Source organism: Oryza sativa, chromosome 11, assembly GCF_034140825.1.
Source record: "Oryza sativa Japonica Group chromosome 11, ASM3414082v1".
Taxonomy (NCBI): domain Eukaryota; kingdom Viridiplantae; phylum Streptophyta; class Magnoliopsida; order Poales; family Poaceae; genus Oryza; species Oryza sativa.
In genome coordinates, this window is record NC_089045.1 from 8,285,887 (window position 1) to 8,298,039 (window position 12,153).

A 12,153-nucleotide genomic window follows, 5' to 3' on the forward strand; every position below is an offset into this window, starting at 1 on the left:
CATTATATCTCTTTTTATGTCGTTCTCTACCAAATAGTGTTAACAATTAGCACAAATAATTTTAACAAATTTCATCAAATGTTAGTCCCATGAATATGCATAGGTAAATTAGATGTATAATAGAAGAAAAAAAATCAAAACCTATATTAACTTGTATGTTAGCAAAAGATCACAATTTGACCAAATATTTTTTTAGTGGTCCTCACCACTGAACCTATTGGATTTTTCAAAGTAGAGTCCAATGATCAACTCTGCTAATCTTTAAAAGAGAAAATTATATATGTACCACTAAAATTTAGTAGTATCGATTAACACCATAAATAAATTATGTATACTCTATAAAATAAATCGATTCAAAACATTTAAAAAATATTTTCATCACCTGCATTTTCTCTTACTCATACCCTAAAGGGCGCCAAGCATGGACCTCAACTGGCTACATTGTAGTAACTACGGCAAAAGTACGCATTATTGAGCAGAAGTGGTCCGAGTAAGAGGTCACCATTGATAATAGAGCTCAACTAGCCTAGTTACCGATGCAATCCTTTATAAAATTGTGCTCCAAGGTTGTCGTGAGGAGCACAACTATATCAATAAGGCACACATGAATCAAGGCATTGGAGAAAAAAGGCTTAGCGGCTATAGTCGGCTTCACCGGTTATTAAAGGGACATTCATATATAAGTTAATGTTTTTATCATATTAATTAATTAGTAGATGTGGTATTTTTAAATATTTACATATAGATTCGGATACCTGTAAGGTATGAGTACTTGCATATGAAGTACATATGAATTTTATATGGTATTAATTATGTATTGGGTTTATTTGTGGATAGAGATGCAGTTCTAACTATTAAAAAATATCTATATTTCAAGACAACGATAATAAGTAGTGATGATAGATGAGGGCAAAAAGATTTTTGTTTGGATATGATGGACATTATTATAATTTAGTATGTCAAAATTTATGGTTTATTTCTTATAGTGAATATGGTGATATAATGTTTTTTTAGGTTTTTTTAAACAATAAATAAATTGCCCGCGCAACTGCGCGGGCTTTCTTCCTAGTTTCTTAAACAAGGTGAAAACGAGCTAAGCGTTGAAAACTAAAAAAAATCATACCTAAAGATTTGGTTTTGTCCTTTAGGGCTTCATCTTACTGTTTAGTTTTTTTTTTTTTACCGAACTTACTGTTCAGTGTTTGTTTATGCTGTTCTATAACAAAGCATCTCTGCATCTGCAAGCTGATTCTTTTGCGCACCGTCATATGTTTCAATTCATGAGGTGCTACTCGGTAATCTGAAGAAACTGCGAGTTTTGATTTTTGTGCTATTACAACTGTACTGAGTTGCGTCAAAACTATTACTGAGTTGAAGTGCATACGGTATTTGAGCATCCTCAAAGCTTCAAATTTTCTGAATTACCTGGTGCTGTTGGATCCATTTACAGTTCCTATGAATGAGTGTATTACCTGAAGCTGTACATGTTACCTGTAGCTGTACACCGAGACGTTAACAATCTCATACTACCACAGTTTACCCTTCAACTTGTAAAGGCGCAGCCAAAATTTAAATTTCAAAAATTCATTTCGTGATTTTCCCATCGTATTTTATTCTTCTATATTTGCTCTTAAAGTAATCTCTCTGTCCTATATTATAAGGGATTTTGAGTGGATGTGGCACATTCTAGTAGCACGAATCTGGACAGACTCTGTGTTATATCCACCCAAAATCCCTTATAATATGGACGGAGGGAGTATTAAGACCACTAATTCACAAGTTATTATTCTGATAAGAATTATGTCTTACAGTTAGCGTGATTGAACTGGTGATTGTGAATTTGATGAAATAGAGGGTTTCCCATTGCTTACGTTTGTTTCCAGCGAAGAGCTCAACAGCTTGAGCTTGGACAGCACGAACAACATTTAAATTTGATGAAAAATCGCCTTCCTGTGGGCCTTCAAGATGGGCCAGGCCCTATCCAACAAGGGCCCGGCCCATTCTCCATGTCAACGTGTCGAAGCCTCCAAGGCTGGGCGGAGCAAACTCGACGGCAAGTGCCGCCGCCGCCGCCGACGACCATCGCTTCCGGGATGGGAGTGCAGGCGGCGGCGGCGGTGGTGACGATTGCCGAAGTGCCCTCCTTCTTGGCGCGGGTCGCACACCACCACGAGCCCCGCCGACCGAGGCCGCCATGGTCGGTCGCCGGCGCTGGGGCAGAGGGTCTCTTATCGGGATGAGGTCACATCACGTCGCTGAATCCCCACGGCGACTCGGGATGTCGGTTCCGCACTCAACGGGGAGGATCTCCCTTGGGATTCATTGGTACAGGTACGTCTTGCTCAGCGTCTTTGCTGATGGATTGGGTTCTGCGTGTGACGTGTTCGACGAAATGCCGTAGTTCGCTTTCCATGTCTGTTCTTATGTAGTTGCAGAAGCTCAGCTTCTATATAGCTTCTACAATGTGTTCTTACAATATTATTGATTGAGTATGATTTATCTGTGTCTCTCTTGACTCTCCGTACATTGAATTTTACCAGAGAGAGTTAAAAGGCGAAGTTTACAACTTCGTCACCCATTTGAGAATTTGAAATTGGCATATTCTTGCTTTGTGTTGATACAGATATTTTCTTTTCCAGCCATTTGAAGAAATTTCGTATTGTACTTGAAGTGTACAAGTATTTATTTGGTGCATCCTCCATTGGACAATGCTTCTCCTTGCCGCTCAGCTACCCGGGTGCGTCATGCCCGCAGGGAGGCTCACTTTATTTCTCTTGGAATTGCATTTATATTTCATCAACTGACTTTCTGTTTTTTTTATCTACCAGCTCTTTTACCAACTATTATATCAACATCCCACAACTCGTATGTTTCTTTTTCTTGGGATGAATAAACACTGTTCTCACAATAAAGGAATTGTACCTCAGTAAATCCCCACATATACAATACAAACAATTTCTTTAGTGTAGAGAAGTTTAAAAGAACACACCTATATGCCCTTGTGTAGATATAAATCTCCACATATTAAAATACAAGTTGAAGAAGAGTTGCTTGTAGGTCCATCGATTGTGCAAGTTTAGGTGACTGATAAACAAGGAAAATAAACTAGGCAATAGATAAATAGCAAAAATATTATCTGTGTGTTTCTTTTATTTTGTTAAAAGGGTATCAACCGGGCTCCTGATATCACTTATAGTCACATCTGGCAGTTTTATATCACCATGCTGATGTTTTTAATTGAGGTTGCATTTACAGGTAAGCTGTAAGTGTACTAAAACTGCTGTATAATTGCATTTACAGGAAAGCAACAGTTAGCATATGAAGCACTTTTTTGTACTCCCATATTGATATTTTTTAATTGAGGCTGCATTTTACTAAAACTGCTGATAACACTTTTATACCCTCATGTTGATGTGTTTTAATTGAAGTTGCATTCACGGTAGGCTGCAACTGTACTATAACCATGTACATTTGGTCATCGGTCTCCAATGATATACTCTACTCCCTCTGCCCCATTTAAGTGCAGTTGTGGGTTTCTGTGTCCAACGTTACTTTGACCATCCGTCTTATTTGAAAAATTTATGAAAAAAATAAAAAAAAAGTTATGCATAAAGTACTATTCATGTTTTATCATCTAATAACAATATAAATACTAATCATTAAAAAATTTCAAATAAGACGGACGGTCAAACGTTGGACACAGAAACCCACAACTGCACTTACATTTGGACGGAGGGAGTATTAATTTGCAGACATGTACCAATTCTTTAGAAAACAATACATCAGGCTAGTCTGACTGCAATGATAACTTATCTTTATGTGCACACATCAGAAATTTGGCTTTGGAATCTAACTTGATCGCTAGGTTTTGCAGTTTCGCTCAATTGCTGGGTGCTGCCACTAGATTTTTTTTGAAACCAGTATCAGCACACCGGATTTGGAAGTTGGAACGAACCACTCAATCAGTACTCAACTTCTCATGCCATCATATTTGTCTAGTTAAACCTGTGACAAAACAAATCACTGAAACACAGATGGGTCACAAGCTGGCAGACACAGGGCAAGGGAGAGTTGACTGAGTTGTGAAGTTGCAGACTTGCAGTACAATGGCAGAAGTGGTGGTGTTGGCGGGCTCAGGGTGGGTCGTGTCGCCAATCATGCGGAAGATCATCAACGATGCTAAAACATACCTTGGCAAGGACATGGCACAGGAGCTGGACGATCTTGAGACCACCGTCATACCACAGTTCAGGTTCGTGATCAAAGCGGCAGAGAGGAGCCCCCGCCGGATGGAGTTAGAGCGCTGGCTTTGGAAGCTCAAAGCAGCCTTCTATGATGCCGAGGACCTGCTCGACATGCATGAGTACAAACTCCTCCAGCGCAAAGCAACTGGAAACATTTCTATGCCCTCAACCTCCAACTCTCGCCTTGCTTTGGTGTCTACCGCGTCCAATTTGCTCCCTGCCAACAGAAGACTACTCCGTAAGTTGACAGAACTGAAGAACATCCTGGTGGAAGCCAAGAACTTCCATCGGGAGTTCCTTTCAGCAGGGACTACTGCAGCAGCCATCACAGGGCCTCATGTCAACAGCAGCAGCAGTACCATCACCACATCGCTTCCCACTTCAAAAGTATTTGGTCGTGACGCAGATCGTGACCATATTATAAGTTTTCTCTGCAACCCAGATGACACTAACACTAGTGGTGAGAGAAACTACTGTACTTCGGCCATCGTTGGACATGGAGGTGCAGGGAAAACCACGCTGGCACAGTATATCTACAATGATGAGCGTGTGGTGAATCATTTTGATGTAAGGATGTGGATCTGTATTTCTCGTAAACTCGACGTGCATCGCCATACAGCCGAGATCATGGAGTCTGCCACAAACAATAATCGAGTTGTGCATTTTACTAACCTTAACAATCTCCAGTGCGCGCTGAGAGGCGTCTTACAAGAGTCACAGAGGTTCCTACTTGTGTTGGATGATGTTTGGTTTTATGGTTTCCAGGACGAGGAGGAATGGGCAAAACTGCTAGCTCCTCTAGTTTCTCAGCAACGGGGAAGCCAAGTTTTGGTTACTTCTAGATCAGGGAGACTCCCAGCTCCCCTTTGTTGTAAACAAGTTTTTCCTTTGCAGAACATGAAGGACACTGAGTTCCTGGCACTCTTCAAATACCATGCATTTTCTGGAGCAGGAATGAGAGAGCAGCACAGAAGCGAGGAGCTATTAGATATTGCAGGGAGAATAGCTCAAAAGCTTGGACAATCTCCTCTGGCAGCAAAAGTTGTTGGTTCTCAGTTGAGCAGGAACATGACTATCACTGCATGGAAAGATGCTCTGAAGAGTGATAACTTAGGTGAGACCAGGGGATCTCTACTGTGGAGTTATCAGAATCTAGATCCTAACATACAGAGGTGCTTTATGTATTGCAGCTTATTTCCAAAAGGTCATGTGTTTGTAATTAATGAGTTGGTTCACCTCTGGGTAGCAGAGGGGTTTGTTGTTGATTCATCTGATGTCAATTCATCCGATCAGAGTAGGACAGTAGAAGATATTGCCAGGGCGTACTTCCGTGAGATGGTATCTGCATGTTTCTTTCAGCCAGTTCCTAAAAGCTTTGATACATCATATAGTATGCATGATATTATTCATGACTTTGCGGAAACACTTTCCAGAGGAGACTGTTTCAGATTAGAAGACTGTATGGTGACAGAAATTCCGCACACTGTTCAACATTTGTCTGTTTACGTTGATAGAATGGGACAGCATAAACAAAGCATCTGCAAGTTGATTCATTTGCGTACTGTTATCTTCATGGAACCAGTAATGGATGATGCAAATAAACTATTTCATGAGGTATTCTGTAACATGAAGAAATTGCGAGTATTGCTTTTGTGCTTTTACAATAGCAGGAAGTTGCCTCAGTCTATTGATGAGTTCAAGCACCTGAGGTATTTGAACATCCTCAAAACTTCAATTTCTGAATTACCTGGATCATTGTGTACTCTTTACCATTTACAGTTCCTTCGGGTACATCGTGATGTTAACAATCTGCCTGCGAAGATCTGCAACTTAAGTAAATTGCGGCATCTTGAAAGATGCTCTCCTAGTCTTTCATTTGGACCAATTGCACAACTACCTGTGCCTCAAATTCCTTATATAGGTAAGTTGACGAAACTCCAACATGTTTTGGAATTCTCTGTGGCAAAACAGATAGGTTATGAACTACAGCAGTTAAGGGACATGAGAGAGCTTAGAAACATTTTACAAATTAACTATCTCGAAAATGTCAGAACGAAGGATGAGGCTTTGGAGGCGATGCTGCATAATAAAAGTCGGCTTGATCGTTTGGAACTTTCCTGGAGTTACATAGATGACTTGCATATAAATGACAATTTGCATTTGGAGGTTCTAGAGGGTCTCAAGCCACCTCGTGAACTTAATGACCTTATAGTTACAGGCTACAGATCTCCAGTATATCCAAGCTGGTTGCTCGAAGATTCTTATTTTGTTAATTTAAAGACCCTTGTGCTTAGTAATTGCACTTCCCTGGAATGTTTACCATCCAGTGTACAGCTCATCAAGCATTTCCGTCATATAGCCCTCCGCAACATCCTGAATCTGAAGACATTACCATGCTTTCCAGGAGGCCTTGTATCCTTAAATATGATGGGTTGCCCGTTGCTTAGATTTATTTCTAGGGAAGAACTTGGACAGGATGTACAACATACAGATTTGATGAAAGTGGGCAATTTGTCATCCACCCTTGCAAGGATCCTGGAGGCAAAGAGAGGATCAAAGATTAGTAAAAAGGTCAGGGACACGTTGGTGTTCGAACATTCATCTCTGAAGCAGTTGATGGCATTGATGGATGATGATATATCCGCACAACTCCAAACCATAAAAAGTGCTATAGAAAGTGAAAGAGAGGAAGTATTGTTGGAAGAAAATATCATAAAAGCATGGTTGTACTGCCAAGAGAAGAGGACGAAACTTATCTATTCAAGACCCACTGAGAATCTGTTGCTTCTCCCATCATCGATTGAGAATCTCTCTCTTTCTTCATGCAACCTCACAGATGGAGCTTTAGCTGTTTGCCTTCAAGGACTCACCTCGCTGAAATGGTTGTCTATAGAGCGAATTATGAACTTAACTTCGTTCCCATCACCGCAGGTGCTGCAGCGCTTGACGATGCTTAAAAGATTATATATCCGTTCTTGCTGGTGCCTCAGATCATTGGGTGGCTTACGAGAGGCAACCTCCCTTTCAGAAGTTAAGATAGATTCATGCATCTCATTAGAGTTGGTGGATGAAAATGGAATAGCTGTTATGCCATCCTCTATTGGAAAGCTCTCTCTATTTGGCTGCATACTAGGGGCCAATTTCCTCAGTACTGACTTCCCACGTCTGCGTAGCATTTCCATCACATGCTGCCGAAGCTCTTCATCATTTGCTATTGGTCATCTGCGTTCCCTGGAATCACTCTCACTGAATAACATGCCAGACTTGTGCTTTCTTGAAGGCTTATCATGTCCACATCTCCAGGACATACATCTGATAAATGTTCCAAATCTTACCGCAGAGTCTTTTTCCCGGCATCATGCATGGAAATCACTCGCTATTAGTAGCTCTGCTATGCTCAGTCTCATGCTCTCTATAAAGGATTTCATGCTCCCAGAGAAACTCTGTTTTGAACAATACGACGAGCCATCCATTACATTTCAAAGCTCTGCAAATTTCACATCTATCAAGTTTCTAGAGTTCAGGGATTCTAAAGTCATGTACCTGCCAAGCAGTTTGAAGAACCTGTCCAGTCTGGAGAGGATCAAATTTGTCAGGATCCCCAACTTATCATCTCTACCAGATTTCCCTAATTCTATCCAGCAAATTGAAATACAAGACTGCGAGTGCTTGAAAAGAAGCTGCCAGGCACCTAATGGAGAAAACTGGCAAAAGATTGAGTGCATCCGTTGGAAGCTTATCGAAGTTTCCAAACCTGATGAAAGTATAGCGTGGTTCATGTAAGTTACGATAGATTTACATCTGCAATAGTTATATTTTGGATCAGTCATACAAAAAGTTAGGCCTTACTAGTATGTGTGTGTGTTGGATAAAAAACTTTGAGGGTATCGCTGAACATATTCACCGAAGATTCATCGTTTTTTTGGATGGGTTCAATTATGACAAAGAAATCATTAATTGCTAATTTCTGCATTAATGCTTACATAGAGACTCTAACGAATGTTTAATGGACTTATTAAGTTTAAAAATATAAATTCCTGAAATAATAAACATTGATTTATAATTATGCATGTGTTACAATATTAATGATCCAGGTCTAACAACTACTAGTACAATTAATTTTGTTTTGAAAATCTCTACTTATTCCATTAAGATTTTATTGTTCTGGTCCTGTCAGACACAGGTATGATAAAGTTGGAATAGCTGCCTACCCTAAGAAGCTACAGCCTGGACAACCTGTGGTCTGGTAAGTTTGTCATTTGACACTCTTTATTTTTCTTGGGGGTGTCTAATGATCGAAATGCTCCTGCAAGGGCACGATGAGTTGTTCGGTTGCTAATTTAGTACTCCATAAATATTATTACCTCTGTTTTTCAATGTATGACGCCGTCCACTTTTTGACAAATGTTTTGATCATTTGTCTTATTTAAAATTTTTGTGTAAATATAAAAAGTTTTAAGTCATGCTTAAAGAACATTTGATGATAAATCGAGTCACAACAAAATAAATAATAGTTATATAATTTTTTTGAAAAAGACGAATAGTCAAATATATCTTAAAATATCAACGGCGTTATATATTAAAAAACGGAGGGAGTACAACTTGGCATGCTAACACTAGAGGTGCATCATTATGGTGTTACGGACTCTTGTTCCTGTTACTGAACAAATGAGCCATTAGATTTTCTGGGCCTATTTGAGTAGATGAAAGCCTAATTTTGTTGTGTGCGGTTACATACAAAGCATATGAAATATACTCCCGTCCCAAAATATAAGCATTTTTTATCCTGACACGGTCTCCGATATGCTACTTTGACCAACAATATCTATAAAAGTAAGATGCTTTAAATAAAAAGAGTTGCATATTATGATTGTTTTAATAATAAATCTAGTAACATCAATTATACATGATTGATCTTTTTTGTATTTTTTTGCTATTAATGGTCAAAATTGAAAATGTTTGACTTGTCACTATGCTAAAAATGCTTATATTTTGGGATGGAGGGAGTAGGTTCTTTTACCATAATATAAGGATGCACTAACCAGTACATTGTGTAGTTGAGGTGCTGTGATGCAAATTACTACTGTCCGTATAAGGCACAAATCAAGTAACTGTGTATTTTCAATGAATAAGCAAACGCTAGGAATGACTCCTTTACTTTTTACAGGCACGACAAGAATCACTGAGTAATTAACAACTCATCACAACTGAACTGCCGCTGACCCGCTGTTTAAAACCCGTAAACAGAATCACATCTCTTGTTCGTCCATGTCTCCAGGACGGCAGACTGCTGCTACCGTTGCAGTTGGCAGCATATGAATCATCTTTTTCCTCTGGATGAAATTTCATTGGGGAACAAAATCATTTTTTTCCCCAGGGGATGCAAAGCTCATATTCTCATAAATGGTTCAGTCAAATAATTAAATAGAGTTTTAAGTTCTCTAATCCTATGAATGTTTGTGAATGTCAGGGCACCAGTGCGCCATCGCCCACTCACCGAGGGCTCGCCACACCCTCTCTCCTCTGCCAGGTGAGGGATGGTGTCGTGGCAGCAACAACGTCTTCAGGAGAAGATGAAGCGGCGATGTTGGAGAACTGGGTCGCGGGGAACGGAGAACTCCTGGTACGAGGCGCTCATGTTAAACTCAAAAAGGGACTCTTCCTTTCTTCTGAGTTCAGGCAATGCACTGCTAATTGTCTATTCATATCTACGACTATAAGCACCCCACTACCCACTTGTATAGTTGTATTTGATGGAACAGCTCTTATTAAAAGGTGGCGTAACCCAACCAAAATGCAGGGAATGTTCATGCATAAGGATTTACTACTCCGTTCTAGAAAGAATCCAATCCTAGCAGCGAACCTGCGTGTCCAGGTTCGTTGCTAGGATTGGATTCTTTTTGGAATGGAGGGGGTAGAAGATATCACTATTTTTATAAACTTAATCCTGAATGAAAAGTTTCGGATCTACAGATAGTGAGATAAATAACCCCTTCCATTGGTTTTGAATTTTCTGACACTTCCTAATTCAGGCAGGGTGCATGAGTTCGAATTCAAATCTGCATTCTCTCCACAACAATAAATGAAGAGTGAAGCCATGACGTACGATCCAAATTCCCATGTGTTATCCTTGCCAGTACTAATTGGAATTTGGCAAATTCCCATGGGTTCCGGTACTGTGCATGTCAGTTCTCAGAGATCACTATTTGCTGGCAATACTTTGGCAATTCCATTCTTGAAATAACTCGGGGATAATTGGCATTTGTTCAGATCTCTGTCCAGGCATCTATCATCATGGGGCTGCAGGGTGCTGTTTCACAAACTGCACTACAGCCCGGACAACCATCGCGTGGTAAGTTCATTTGGCGCTCTTGATTTTTCTTGCAATGAGATAGCCTAACTTTGTGATACGCGATGACGCGGTCACATAGAAAGCATGTGAAGTGTAGGTAAACATATTCCTTTATCATAATATTAGGATGTACTGGCAGGTATATTGTCTAGTTGTGGTGCTGAAACGATACAAATTAGAACATACATAAACTATTTACACTATACTATTGTCTGATCGAATAAAGCACAAACCAAACAAATATGCATCACTTTTTTAATTTTTTAGACCTTTTTAAATCAATAGTTTATTAATAGACCTTACAAAATTTTATTTCTAAGGGCCTGTTTAGTATCTTCACTCCTTCCGTTGGGTTGGAATTTGCCGACATTTTCTATTTCAGGGTACATACTATCTCCATTTTTTAAATAGATGACACCATTGATTTTTAATCAATATTTGATCATTTATCTTATTTAAAAATTTAGTGTAAATATGCTAAAGTATAACTCATACTTGAATTAAATTTCTTTGATAATAAAGCATATCACAACAAAATAAATTAAATTTATTTATTTATTTTAAAATAAGATAAATAGTCAAACGTCATATTTAAAGTCAACGGTATCATCTATTTAAAAAATAGAGGCAGTACATTTCAATTTCAAATCTGCACTGTCTCCACAATAATGAAGTACGATCCAAATTATGAAATTCCCATGTGTTAGTGTTAGCATCAGTCCACCATGAGATCACTCTATGCTTGGCAATTCCATTGCAGAAATAGCTGGGTGATACTGTAACGCTGATGTACTTGACTATCTTTTCTTTTTTTTTCAGATGTCCGTCCAACAGTAGAGAGCTGGTATTTCGCAAACAACAAACTGCATTAGAAATGTGAAGTTGTGTGATTTAAATCCTTAGCAAAGGTCTTACATCTTCTTACTACACATTTTTTTAATGTCCCGGGCTTATATTTGGTTGAACTGTTGAAGGTGCATGCATTACTCCACTTGGCTTCAGAAAAGTGAACACATACAGTTATCACATTGACGTTGCCAACATATATCTGATGATAATTAAACAATTATCAATTATCAATTTATCATGTGTGTTGTGTAACGCATTTTGTACAACAATCCAGCTTATCATTAGAGTTCAATAGTACGTCTGCATATCATTTTCGATGATCAAATTTGTTTTAAAGAAATTTTTACCGTAAGAAAATAGGAATATGGATCTTGTTCAAGGATAAACTCGTAGTTATAAGTCCAATTAACTCAAAAGAAAAGAAGAAAGCGAGGAAGCAATATTTCTTGATAAGAACAGTACAACAACAGCTAGAAACACATACTGCAACAACCAAATCAGTCTGGAACATTTATTATATTATTATAAGGTGCTGCAACATTAATCCAAAACAAAAAATAAAGGAAATAATTTAAACATTGACAAAAGTTGATCTGACGTCCGTAAAAACATAATACAACAAGCGTCATATTTAAGTGGGGATCAGGATACTCTAGGTTTGAAGTTAGGTGACTTCGAAAATAGACGATCTTAGTTCAATAAGGAGAG

The 12,153-nt window shown here is 38.9% G+C and overlaps 1 protein-coding gene across 12 annotated transcripts; it reads left to right on the top strand.

Moving 5' to 3' along the window:
* Positions 1-1,994: 1,994 nt before the first annotated feature.
* LOC4350187 (disease resistance protein RGA2) lies at positions 1,995-11,697 on the top strand. Of its 12 annotated transcripts, none has more exons than XM_066305328.1 (8): positions 1,995-2,331; positions 2,640-2,737; positions 3,866-8,023; positions 8,422-8,490; positions 9,412-9,867; positions 10,277-10,428; positions 10,515-10,596; positions 11,416-11,697. In XM_066305328.1, exons 3-5 carry the CDS (start codon positions 4,107-4,109, stop codon positions 9,428-9,430), a joined length of 4,005 nt encoding a protein of 1,334 aa, XP_066161425.1. In that variant the 5' UTR covers positions 1,995-2,331; positions 2,640-2,737; positions 3,866-4,106; the 3' UTR covers positions 9,431-9,867; positions 10,277-10,428; positions 10,515-10,596; positions 11,416-11,697. The 12 variants fall into 12 exon arrangements, with proteins under 12 accessions (XP_066161425.1, XP_066161426.1, XP_015617422.1 ...); XM_066305329.1 differs by having other exon boundaries at positions 3,875-8,023; positions 9,412-9,923; XM_015761936.3 differs by having other exon boundaries at positions 3,875-8,023.
* The last annotated feature ends 456 nt before the right edge of the window (positions 11,698-12,153 follow it).